Source organism: Cordyceps fumosorosea (genome assembly GCF_001636725.1).
Source record: "Cordyceps fumosorosea ARSEF 2679 chromosome Unknown scaffold_1, whole genome shotgun sequence".
Classification (NCBI taxonomy): Eukaryota; Fungi; Ascomycota; class Sordariomycetes; order Hypocreales; family Cordycipitaceae; genus Cordyceps; species Cordyceps fumosorosea.
Genome location: NW_017387301.1, coordinates 3,581,464 through 3,594,368, shown reverse-complemented (window position 1 = coordinate 3,594,368; position 12,905 = coordinate 3,581,464). Strand labels below are relative to the sequence as shown.

Genomic DNA, 12,905 nt, shown 5'->3' with positions numbered 1-12,905 from the left:
CATAGGAACTAGATAGTTGAATCAACTTACTAGCGGCCTTTCACACCATGTGCTCAACGACACTCCCGCAAACCAAGTCTGTGATCCCACTCAGCATCTGGTGTGCTGCGATGAGACCAGGAAGTGCACGGAAATCGTGATTGACGGTAAGTTTCATGAGGCGCTACATTTAATAGCAAAGCTAACATGTAATTTCAGATCACAACAAGCACAACGAACTTTCCGCCTACACTCACTGCACTGCGGTTGTTGCCTGCTGCACCTTCCAGATTGCTGAAAGCGGAAACAAGAACGTAAGCTTCCCTCATCGCTCATGACAATTTGTTTTTATACTAACAGTGGCAATTGAAAGTGGGGTGATATCATCAACGAAAACGTGTGCATCTACAAGGGCAACCTGCTTGGCAACGGCGCCTAAATGTCGAGTACGCTCGCGATAACTAGGCTATCTTGACTAGGTTAGTAGGAGTGGGTTAGTAGGAGTGGGTTAGTAGGAGTGGGTTAGATGGTCAGATAGCAAAATACAAGACAGTTAGGAGGGAGAACAGCAAGAGTGACTGCAATAGCAAGAGTGAAGACCGGCCGTAGTGGAACAGCAACGAGGATACACGCCAACCCAAGTTAAATAAGCCAGTCCAATCGGCAATCAGATCCCGAGATGAACACAGGAGGAAGCTACTGCGGACGATACGCTAAGTAGTACGATCGGTCAGCGTCGTGCCGACGGGTGAGCTGGGGTGTCCTGGCGCGATAGCCCCCCACGTCTTCAATAATACTCCTGAAAATGGTGGTATGGACGCCGGGCACGACGCGGCGAGCGCGCAAGAGGTGCAGAGGGAAGTGTCCCGGAAGAGGAAGATGGTATTGGGTTTGTACGTCTCAGACGAGGAGCCGGCTTGATTGTTTGTGGTCGGACGAGACCTAGGATCTAGGCTCGAACGGAGACAAAGACAACCCACGTCTGTCGACACCGAGCGTTGAACCTGCACTATCATGCAAAGTGCAGGTATCAATATTAACACACTTGATATACTATAGTAAAGCATAACCCTGTACCTGATTCTACCACGCTGGTCGCCGCGGCCTCTCAGCGAAGTCATCTGTGCAGGGACCACTTTGCAGCGGTGAGCCGGGCTTCTTTGTTCAGCTATGAGTCACAGAAATCTCCCCTCCAACTCATGTCAACCAAAGAAAACCAGTCCGACAGACCAAACTCAACCAACTCAACCAACTGCAACCATCTCTCATCTCTCTGCGCCCCCGCCGACCGTTCTCCTCTCCAGACGATAAACTATACTGCTGCCTTAGTTATAGGCTCTCCCCCGACGGACATCACGGGACCTCAATCCTCTGCCCCCCCAATCATCATTTAGGTTAACGATACCAGCGGAAGCGACGATACAGCCACCCCAGGCACTAAAGAGAGCCCTTTCCAATCTATCTTTGCTACCTATGTCGCGTTTCCTCCCGAGCCAAGCACGCCTTCCCCAGTCTATTTCACACGCGTTGCAAAGCCCGATGGTCAAGATGACGCTGTTGAATGGCGAGAGGCTGCCAAATCAGCCATGCAGAAGATTATCAGCCGATACGTAGAGTATGTTAAAAGAAATGGCCAAGCAGAATGAAGACGAGGCAAATCGGCAAGCCACCCTCGTCGGAAGGTCGTCATCCAAGAGGATCACAACCTTCCCAAGGCCATTAGGTTGAAGATATCGGCCAAGGCTCCTGAGGGAGTCACTTGGGCTCCGAATCCATCACGGGCACGCGTGTCAAAGTGATTGGACGTATTGACAACATCAGAGTATCCAAAACTCGTACCTTCGTCAACCTCACTGACACTCGAGACACGCTGCTGTGTATCTTCGAAGGGGCGGTCAACGCAGTCCCACCCGTTCTGTTCCAGAAGCAGACATCGATCCAAGTTTTCGGCGAACTGAAGTCTGTTCCAGCCAAGAACAAAGCTCCAGGTGATCGCGAGCTCCATGCCGATTATTATCGAATCATCGGCGAGGCTCCTGGTGGCCCCGAGTCTTTTACCAACATGGCACCCACAGGAGCACATCAATCGACCCTGCCTGACGCCCGCCATCTTGTTCTTCGTCCCAGAGAAGAAGCCATGTTCATGAAAGCTCGCTCCTCGGCGCTGAAGCGCCTTCCGCCAGTACTACAGTGAGCACGACATGCGAGAGGCTACGGCGCCGTCCTTTGTTCAGACTCAGATTGAGAGGGGTGGTTCGCTCTTCAGTCACTCGTATTACGGCGAGCGTGCGTACCTAACCCAAACCTCCCAGCTTTATCTTAAGGCTCAACTGCCCGTGCTTGGCGATTGCTACGCCATCCAGTCATCGTTTCGAGCTGAGAACTCTCACACCCGCCGTCACCTGTCAGAGTACACCCATATTGAAGGCGAACTCGACTTCATTGAGTTGAATGGCCTTCTCAACTACATTGAAGACCTTCTCTGTGGCGTAATCGAGATCCTCCTTGCCTATCCCGAGAGCAGAGAGCTCATCATGGTCCTCAACCCCAATTTCAAGAGTAGGGCTCGGCCCTTCCGACGCATGCGATATGCTGAGGCGATCGAATGGCTCAACGCCCATTGTATCATGGATGAAGATGGAGCTCCCCATGTTTTCGGGACCGACATTGCAGAAGCTGCTGAGCGAAGGATGACGGACGAGATTGGCGTTTTTATTATGCTGACACATTTCCCCGTTCCCATCAAGGCCTTCTACATGAAAAGAGATGCGGGAGACTCCAGGGTGACTGAGAGTGTTGATTGCCTTGTTCCAGGAGTTGGCGAGGTCGTTGGAGCGCGTATGAGAATGGACGACTTTGACCAGCTTGTTGAGGTCATGAAAGAAACGCGTGGGAATAGAAGGCGTATGCCTTCTATTCAGATCAAAGAAAGTGGGTTTTGCGTCATTGCTGACTCTGCTAAGCTTATTCTGGTGCTTTGTGTTAATTTCCTTTCTGCAGGTATGGAACCTCCCCTCACAGTGGTTATGGAATGGGGATTGAGAGATTTCTTGCTTGGATCTTGAACCGTCACTCTGTCAGAGAGTGTGTCCCGTTCCCAAGATACCCCGGCAAATGGTAAGCTCCCCCTGTTGCGCATATCCGAATCAACCCCGACGCTTACTTTTATAAAAAGCACTCCCTATAATGCTATACTACCATGCTGGCCTTCTCTGTCACTACGATGCAATTAGGCGGAACGAAGTCCGTTTGCAGGATCTTGCCTCTAGATTACTTGTGCTTGGGGCTGCTGCTACTCACTCGCGATTGTCAAGAGCTTGTAGGGGAGGGTAATGTAGCTATGCAGTCTTGGAAAAACACAGTTTACATTCTCAGTACCCGGCGCAAAACTGACTCAGTGAGGAACTTGAGAGCTAAAGAAACAGATGCGAGACGATACGGACACAAAAAGCTGCTTCAGGAAATATCGTTGCTTCCATGCGCAACCCAATAATTCTCCTCTGTGACCTCTAAATCCACATCTTTCGGCCTCCCCATTTCCTTGTCTATTTCAACCCTACTCTCAAAAAGCCCCTTCGTAGCGATCTGTGAGAAGTCACTTGTACTTGATATGATCCACCGGCCCATCCATATAATCTACTTTGACCGCCACATGTTCCCAAGAGACCACGACTTCTTTGCAATCGATTGGGAGCTCTAATCTCATAAATGACCGGTACCATCGCGGGATATAGATGAACCCCAGCATCACCCTGGGATTTAGAGTATAGTTGGGCATGCCAGCGTGCCAGAGACGAAGGTCACGCATACAGATGGACCCCTTGGGGACGGTGGGCTGGATGGGCCGTGAGATCTTGGCTCGTGAGTTATAAGATCCTTTGGAATCCAACCGCGTTCATGGGGAATATGATCCTTCTTGTTGTAGCCGTTATGGGTGCCGAGCCAAACAGCTGTGGCCCCGTTGTCCGCACTGCGTCCTCGAAAAATATGTACACCTCTACGGCAAATATGAAGGGAAGATGCTCATGGTAGGCGTCTGAGTGGACGGCCTGGCGGCCTACTCCTCCTGGAAGGGCGATGTTGCTGCTGACGAAGGACAACTTCGGGCGTGGACCTAGGATGCATTCAGTGATGGCTACGGCGTGGCGGTTTGCCCACACTTCCTCACTGATGAACGGGTTCGATAACGGCGGAGTCTGCGAGATGTTCTTATGCTTGACGCCGTGGTTAAACTGCACCCGAGGCCATGCAAGGGACAGATCGATGTCGGACACCATTTGCTAGTTGAGAGCGTCCAAGAGGTGGCCCGGGATAGCATTCTCGATTACAAGAAAGCCATTTTTCTGGAACTCCTCAACCCCCAATTGGATACGCTCAAAACTGGCTGTTTCCGAGAGTCGTTCCTCGTCTGAGAGTTGGACGGGTCGCCATTGAGATGTAGGGGCTTGGCTTCCTCCACAAGCAAGAGTCAAAGTCTGAAAGCCGGTCGAGATCAACTACCATGGAATGTTGTCCCACCCCCCTATGCGCAGTTTGCACTCCATGGAGGCACGAAGGAGAATTGGACTTGTGACTCATCTTTCCAGGCAGGTCAAGAAGCCTTCCTGAGAGGCATTTCCAAGACTGCTGGCGATATGCTTTCCAATAAGGCAAAGGGAGTTGACTGGTTGACTGGGCTAAATGATCGACCTTAGACTCGCTTTCTGGGTACTCTTGGCCTGTCACCTCGTACTTATCGCACCCATCAGTAATCACGATTTGTTCCTTTGTATCGCAGCTATCTGTGCAGCCGGTATAAGTCATCGTCGTTTTAACATGGTGGTAGTGAGGGATTGCTTGCAAAAGCAAAATAAGTAAACAGCACATGCTTTTATACCGTACCAACATTACTACCCCTCTTTTTTAAGCACCTATCACAGCGTAACACGATATAATGCATGGTGGCAGAAGCAGTGGTGCGGAGAGGTGCCGCCACACCATGTCACTCGTCCAAGTCTACCGCTGGGACGTAATGTACATTAGGTTGTACCTCGACTGGACTATTGTAACAGACATTAAGAATAACCGCTGAAGGTCGCTCTTGTCCACCGCATCGTCCGATGTCTTCCAGCTTCGGTGCTCCGGTGGGTCGCTCGCGCATTGTGCTGCGTTGGAGATGCAGCCCGTCCATGAGAGGCTAGATTTAGAGCAGCCAAGTGAATGAAAATGCCGAAAAGGCTCAGTCAAAACGACTACGAGGTGGCATGGATTTGTCCGTTGGAGGTGGAACAAATCGCTGCGATGGAGATGCTAGATGAGGAGCACGAGACTCTGCCACAACCGCGAGGCGACACGAACATCTACAATCTCGGCACCATCAACAATCACAATGTCGTTATCATCTCGTATTATCAAAGCGCTCAGCGTGGTATCGAGGCTGCTTTCGGGCGTAAAAGTCCGAGATATGTGCGAATATCGCAGACTATTGTATCAGTGCAATCTTTGGAACATGCTCTAACGCGCTTGGAATAGGATAACGAGCTGGCATCTATAAGGATGGTACAGAGAATGGGTAGTCTGGTATTGATAAAAATATAGACTAGCAATTGCTTTCATCCGGAACACAGCCAGCTCGCAGCTCTGTACTCTCCCGTGGGTTCCTAGGACTAAGATGTATGAGTTTGCACAACCTGTGCTCGCGGAAAGGGGAGGTGCTGCTTATGCGGAGACGCTGCCCGCGGAGATGCGAAATTAGCAGAGCGAAACAGGAAGTCATTTTGCTCTCAAGACACTAGTCACTATCTCGTTGCCACAATCTGACTACCTCTATTGAGGCTTGAGTTCGTCGATTCTGAGCCAAGTACGCGCCGTCGAAGAGAAACGCGCCGGCCCACCAGTTCAAGCGCCTGATAACGGTGGCCAAGGTATTTCAGTGTATGCGCCAGGTTGGCCATGATTGTCCGCCCTAAGCTTCGTCTTACTCGTCTCCATCACCTGCATAAAGAACTTCTCGGCCTCTATCCATCGGCCCTGGTTCCAAAATGTCGACGCTAGGTTGCCCGTGCTAGCCAGCGTGGAGGGATGCTCGGCCCCTAGTGCCCTCTTGTGAGTCTTCGTTGTATGCGAAAAGCAGCTCGTGGCTTCACTGTACTGTCTATCGTGATACGTACACAGGCCAAACTTCCATATAAGGCTCGCCCGTTAATCACCCGCCTCTTCTAAAAAGCAGAATCATAAGATAGAACGCGCATACGGTAAGTACAGCCTCCACACGTTTCTACTGTTGTGGCCCCTAGTCAGTAATATGGACGACGGCTGACGTGGAATGGTGGCAGCCCGCGTGACAGGAGAGGTAATCGGCACAAGAAAGTTAAAGAACTCGAGATTTTAAAGCACAAAGACACGAATATGGGAAAGGAGGGCATGATTTCGATTTAGGTGGTCTGTGTGGCAATTGTGACGTGAGCCCATGTCTTCATCGACACGACATACATGTACGAACATGTACAAACGCCCAACTCCCCGTATGGGTTGCGCGGAGAACTTGGATTAGTCTCTTCAACTACTCCGTACAAAGTAAAACAACTAATTTTTCAGCTGGCCAGCTGCATGTCTTACTACGAGGAGCTGAAAGTGAACCTCTTGCAGGAAAGCAAGCGTGAGGCAATGGACAAGTCGCCTGAGCAGGGCAATAAAACTCTGGCACTCCCGGTCTAAAGTGAAAGCCAAGGCTGTTTTATACGCAAGTCTCAATTACACGTACCTCACTTGCTTTTCTTGATTCCCTAGGCGCGCCTGCCACTGCACCCTACACACTCCCAAAATGCACCAATTGACACTCATCGTCGCCGCCATCACCGCCACCATCTTGGCCTCTCCTCAAAGACGCAGTGACTTGTGGTCCGACGGCGGCAATCATATTCAGACTCTCGGTGATGCTGCTGCTGCCCAGTGCGGCAATCACCAACAGATCTCCTGCTGCAGCAAGGGCAACTTAGCCGGCACATTGCTGGATGGTCTTTTAGGCGGAAATTGCTCCCCCATTGACCTCAGTGTTATAGGTAAGCAAGTGGGCGACAAGTCAACTTGGGCCGTTGGACTTACACAGGCGCAGCTGTCGATGTGCCAATTACTACGGCCTGCAGCAATCAGGTCGCCTGCTGCACCGGAGACCAAAATGTAGGTAAAAACTTGGGCAAAATTGAGCTTATTGATGTTGGCTTCTAACGTCTGGCGCAGGGTCTTCTGAACTTGGCTTGTGTCAACGTTGATCTCTAGCCTTTAGCAGCGCGTACAGTTGTGAAGATGGTAGCGATGCGCTTGGACGTTCAGCGGGATTGCAGCCGGAAACAGTACGCTGCTCTTGAACTCCAGCCAACCCGACAGTGAAGGTCTGAAAAAGCTAGATAGAAGCTGATGATTCATGCCAGTAACAGGTACAAACAGCACCATATCTAGATATTTACAAAGACTAGCGTGACTCTGCAGTCGTGCCATGAAGGGGTCAAATAAATACTTATTGCCACCCACGGTAGGAGACATGATATGCTATGAGGCAATCTCGTATGCTACTCCTTTCCATCCAGGGCCGCGAGCTCCAACTCCCCTTCATCATCCCGCTCCTTTCCAAAGGTCAGCTGCGCGTTCCGGAACGGAATCAGCGCCAGCACCACCGCCTCCGCGTAGTAGCTGCGCCTCGTCACCACGTCCCCCGTCAGGATGCCCACCGTGCCCGTCTCGTGCTTCGAGTCCGTCCTCCCGTGCAGCCTGTTGTCCGCCTCCCCGAGCTCCAGCCCTTCCTCGCGCATCAACCGCACCGTCTCCCGCGGCAGGAAGAAGGTCGCCGTGCGCGCCCGCCCGATCTCGCCGTCCCGACCAAGGACCACGATCCACGCAAACGACTGCACCTCGTCGCCGTCGCCGCCCTCGGGGTGGACGCCGCCTTCGAGCCCGACCCAGTAGGCGGCGGCGGGCTCGAGGGTGCGCGCGTTGCGGGCTCGGTTGAGCGCGCCGCGCAGCGTCTCATCGTCGGATAGAGGCTGGTCGGCGACGTTGGAGGCGACGCTGCGGCCTTGGAAGGCGAAGCTGTTGTCGGGGAAGATGCGCGCGAAGCCGTCACGGGTGGCCTGCAGCTTGAGGGGGTTCTTGGACGCCACGATGACGTTGCGGCCAATCGCCGGGACCATGGCGGGCAATCGACCAGGGAATTTCCGGATTGAACGCCGTCTTGGAGGGCAAATTCTCTCACGATGGATGAATGATGTCTTTGGTTAGTTTTGGAGCTCTAGTTATGGGGTGTTCGCCGGAGCTATCTTGAGTAGTTAGTTAGTGCAGGATCTCTAGGGTGGGCCGTCCATGGTGTCGATTTCCTCTTGCCATCTCAGTGTTGATAGTTGAGGCCTAGGACAAAAGATGCCATAGGTTTTTTTTTTTGGCCCTTTTAGGATTTATTCAGAGAGAGCGCCTTGTCTTGTAGTCCCGCGCCGCCGAAAATTGGCGGTACACGATCTTTCCTGTGCCTTGGTGGTATCCGCGTGCGAGTGGAGTGAGTGTAGGGTAACAGCCTCTCGATCATTACAGCCACAGAACCCAAACTCGGTGGGCTTCCTCGCGCAGCATGTCAGCTGAGCCCCCTCATGCCACTTCAAAAATCAGCAAGAAAATTGTTGCCCAGGGTTCGGCCGCTTCTTCAAATGTTTCGAGGATCAGCTACCTCGCACTTAGGGACTAGGGTTAGAGAGACCAACGTGGGCCGATATCGATCAAGAACCAGCATCGGCAGTGATCAAAATAGTAATGGCCGGCCATGTTTAAACAGTCATTGGTCTCATCGAAATCTCAACTAAAGCGATGCTGGCAGGCTATATTTGTTATCGTGGTCCTTCGATCAATGGTCTTTCCAGGCATAGTTTCTGACGAGCATTTCACAAAGATTCGGGTTGCCAATGCAATAGAGAGAAAGTCATGGTGGTGAATATGGGGTACGGTCAACCTTATAGGCCAGCCCCAGCCTCCAGGGGGCTTTCGCAGGGTTTGTCCAGACAAGGTTGACACACCCGCAAATGAGTCTGTTACGTACACATAAAGTATAAAAATATGCGCTATGTAGTTATCTATAGAGAAATCAACATTTATTTAGAGATACTATCTATCTTCTACATATTGTAATGTCACGCCGGTGATGTTACTCAGAGCGAGCTGAATCTGGGCGCGGCGTGAGTCACTTGTAAAACACTACTCAACAACATGAAATGAACCACTCACTTAATCATAATAAATAGCGACGTCTGAATTGACGACCTTTGTTGCCATTCTCCAGTACTCCCTTTGAAATCCCTCGAAAAGTCCACCTATCTTACCTCTGGGTCCATAACTCGCATCCATTCCCTTGAAAGTCACCACCCGTCCAGGATGTCCACCACCACCACCACAACCCCTGCCATCTCCCTCCGCGAAATCACCAAGGACAACTGGCGCGCCGTCATTGACCTCGACACGCACCCGCACCAGCGCGGCAACGTGTCCACCAACGCACGCTCCCTCTGCGAGGCGCACTACTCCCCCGATGCCTGGGTGCGCGCCATCTACGCCGGCGACGCGCTGGTCGGCTTCCTGATGATGTCCATCTGGGAGCCGGACGCCTGGGCCAGCATCTGGCGGTTCATGATCGACGCGCGCTTTCAGGGGCGCGGGTGCGGCGCGGCGGCGATCCGCGCGGCGGCGGCGCACGTCCGGGCGGCGCACCCGGAGATGCGGACGCTGCGGCTCATGTCGGCGGGGCCGGGCGGCAAGGCGGCGCGGGACGGCAAGGCGGCGGTGGAGGAGGGGGCCTCGCCGTACAGGTTTTACTGCAAGTTGGGGTTCAGGGATATAGAGCCGGCGGATGAGTTTGGCGAGGTCGAGATGGGCTTGGACCTACATGGGCCGGAGCTGGATGTTGGAGCAAAGGGCGAGCCATGATTGTGCTCACAGTCGCAAGCAGTACTTCGTTTCCATACGTAACCATTAGCGCATCGTCATTTCCTATCAATCTGTTCTTCTATCCCAATAACACGCTCAGTACGCAACCAGCTGCGTCAGCCCATCCAACTCCCTCTCCCAGCACCGGTGCTGGCTCGCCGCATACACAAACTGGTCCAGGAACCCCTTTGCGTTCTTCACCGCCCGCACCACCTGCCCTATGCCGTCCGCGCCCGGGCGCCGCAGGCTCACCACGCCGTAGCTCTCCACGCACTCGGCGCCCTCGGACAGTTTTATCTGTTGCAGCTGGATCGCCCTGTCCAGCAGACGCACGCCCGCCTCGCCCGTCGCCGCCACCGTCTTGAGGTGCCCGAACGCCTCGCGGACGTAGTGCACCGCGCGCCCGCTGCTGACCAGCTGCTCGTCGTGGCCGCCGGGGATGAGCAGCGCGTCGAACAGCGTGCTCCGCTGGCCCTCGAGGTGGTGGTCCGGCACCACGCCGCCGCCGCCGCCGCTGCTGCGGTCCTCCCCGGCGGCGAAGACGGCGGAGCGTCGGGGTGCGATGATGACGGGCACGGCCTTGAGGGCTTTGAGGGCGGCCAGCATGGCGGTGAAGGCGGCGCCGTCGTACCCGTCGGCGATGAGGATGGCTACCTTGCGCGACTCGATGGTGGCCGTCTCGGGTTGGTACTCGAGCTGGCTGAGGCCCGGCGCCGTCCTTCCGTGATTCCCGCCGGACCTGCCCGCGGGCGCCTCGCCGCCGACCATTTTCGCGACGGCGGCGCCGAGGTCGGCGTCGATCTCGGCGAGTCGCGAGGTCACGCGCGAGTACACGACCGGGTCGTCGCAGTGGTCCAGCTCGAACGCGAGCGCCGCCCGCAGGTGCTGCCTCTCAATCTCCGCGAGCGAGTTGTAGAACAGCTGCGCCTGCGCGATGTGCTCCTTGAACTTGGCGCTCTTGTCGCGCACCTTGACGCCGCGCACCGCCTGCGGGAAGTCCTGGTACCCGCCCTCCCTCACCGTGGCCGGCGGCTGCACCTCGCCGCGGTTCGGCCAGTAGTTGAACTTGCCCTTGCTGACGCGGTGCCGCATGGCGCCGTCGCGGTTGAAGTTCATCATCGGGCAGACGGGCTTGTTGATGGGCAGCTCCTCCCAGTTGATGCCGAGACGGCTGATCTGGGTGTCAAAGTAGGAGAAGTTGCGGCCCTGCAGGAGCGGGTCGTCGGAGAAGCCGACGCCGGGCACGACATGGCTGGTGCAGAAGGCGACCTGCTCCGTCTCGGTGAAGTACTCGTCGACGTTGCGGTTGAGCTCCAGCTCGCCGACGTACCGGATCGGCACCAGGTCCTCGGGCCAGACCTTGGTCGCGTCCAGCACGTCAAACTCGAACTGATCCTCGTCGCCCTCGGCGATGGTCTGGATGCCAAACCGCCACTTGGGGAACGCGCCGGCGTCGATGGCCTCCATCAGGTCCTTGCGGTGAAAGTCCGGGTCCTGGCCGGCAATCTTGAGCGCCTCGTCCCACACGAGCGAGTGCACGCCGAGCGCCGGCGTGAAGTGGAACTTGACAAAGTGCCGCTTCCCTTCCTCGTTGACGAGCGTGAAGGTGTTGACGCCGAAGCCCTGCATCATGCGGTACGACCGGGGGATCGCGCGGTCCGACGAGGCCCACATGAACATGTGCGTCGCCTCCGGGTGCAGGAACATGAAATCCCAGAAGTTGTTGTGCGCCGTCTGCGCCTGTGGGATCTCGCCAGTGGGCTCCGGCTTGCCGGCGTGGATCAGGTCCGGGAACTTGATGGCGTCCTGGATGAAGAAGACGGGGATGTTGTTGCCGACAATATCCCAGTTGCCCTCGTCCGTGTACATCTTGACGGCGAAGCCGCGCACGTCGCGCACCGTGTCGGCGGAGCCCCGGCTGCCGAGAACGGTGGAGAAGCGCACGAAGACGGGGGTCTGCCGGGACGTGTCGGTCAGGACGCCGGCGTGGGTCACGTCCGCGGCGGACTCGAGGAGCCGAAAGGTGCCGAAAGCGCCGGCGCCGCGGGCGTGGACGACGCGCTCCGGGATGCGCTCATGATCGAACCGATGAATCTGGATGACTGCTGTTGGCATCCCTTTCCGTCAAACGTATAGCCTGGTGGATCGTACCTTTTCTCTTGCAAAAGCATCTTCCAGCAGCGAAGGACCAGTCTTATCGTCACTGGCGACTCGCAGCCAGTCATCGGTATTGGACTGTTTTGTGCCAAAGTCGCTAGTAAGTCTCGAGTCCTGCGACGGCTCCACCGTATTGGATGCCAGCTGCTCGGCCTTTACTTGTGCGCCTGTCATGGTGAATGTTAGTCTATTGGGGTTGAATGGCTGATGAAGACTGAGAGCCGGTTCCCAGTTACAAGCACAGAGCACATCAGTATTTATTGTACAGATAGCGGAGCATTCTCTCCATTGACCAGCCAATTCCGTGCGCTGTATTAGAAAATGATTTGATATAGAGTGACATCAACGATGGCGATCAACCGTCACATCCGATTTCAATCACCGCCACCAATTCTGTGGAGTCGGCAACATTATGTGAGTGCATGACGGATCCTATACGTAGCGGTGATGCAACAGCCACGTAGAGTATATTTTGCGGTGGCCTATTCCTCTCATTTTGTATTATACTTTCTTTTATTATCATGATGAAGCTGTTCTATTATTCCCGTGCAACGCGTCACTTCCACTGGCGCTCATCTATAATTACAAACAAGCCTTGGGTCCGCCGAAGCCATCACTCGCGGCAACGATAAGCCAATGAGAATGAATACACCCGGCGAGTTAATTCCAGGCGGAATATAGTCTCCCGTATCCATGGTCCATTCTCTACCCGCACCCACAAACCAATTGCCAGAGTGCATCTCTGTTAAGATTGAGCGGGGTTGATCGAGTTACACATTCATGTCGGCGGGTTCATGCTACAGCTTATCAACAACACAACTTAATGACAA

General features: G+C 54.5%; 5 protein-coding genes across 5 annotated transcripts; 3 read left to right on the top strand and 2 right to left on the bottom strand.

The window, feature by feature from the left end:
• Positions 1–47: 47 nt before the first annotated feature.
• On the top strand, positions 48–418 carry ISF_01156 (hypothetical protein; the record flags this gene model as incomplete). The annotated part of the gene is made up of 4 exons (XM_018844763.1): positions 48–76; positions 121–146; positions 199–293; positions 353–418. The coding sequence occupies 4 exons, from the start codon at positions 48–50 to the stop codon at positions 416–418; spliced, it is 216 nt and encodes a 71-aa protein (XP_018709213.1).
• A 6,363-nt stretch (positions 419–6,781) lies between these two features.
• ISF_01155 (hydrophobin) lies at positions 6,782–7,141 on the top strand (the record flags this gene model as incomplete). Its single annotated transcript, XM_018844762.1, has 1 exon — positions 6,782–7,141. The coding sequence occupies one exon, from the start codon at positions 6,782–6,784 to the stop codon at positions 7,139–7,141; it is 360 nt and encodes a 119-aa protein (XP_018709212.1).
• Positions 7,142–7,526: 385 nt separating this feature from the next.
• On the bottom strand, positions 7,527–8,144 carry ISF_01154 (NTPase; the record flags this gene model as incomplete). The annotated part of the gene is made up of 1 exon (XM_018844761.1): positions 7,527–8,144. The coding sequence occupies one exon, from the start codon at positions 8,142–8,144 to the stop codon at positions 7,527–7,529; it is 618 nt and encodes a 205-aa protein (XP_018709211.1).
• A 1,225-nt stretch (positions 8,145–9,369) lies between these two features.
• ISF_01153 (GCN5- N-acetyltransferase) lies at positions 9,370–9,918 on the top strand (the record flags this gene model as incomplete). Its single annotated transcript, XM_018844760.1, has 1 exon — positions 9,370–9,918. The coding sequence occupies one exon, from the start codon at positions 9,370–9,372 to the stop codon at positions 9,916–9,918; it is 549 nt and encodes a 182-aa protein (XP_018709210.1).
• Positions 9,919–10,014: 96 nt separating this feature from the next.
• On the bottom strand, positions 10,015–12,249 carry ISF_01152 (catalase A; the record flags this gene model as incomplete). Its single annotated transcript, XM_018844759.1, has 2 exons — positions 10,015–12,012; positions 12,070–12,249. 2 exons carry the CDS (start codon positions 12,247–12,249, stop codon positions 10,015–10,017), a joined length of 2,178 nt encoding a protein of 725 aa, XP_018709209.1.
• Positions 12,250–12,905: the final 656 nt, after the last annotated feature.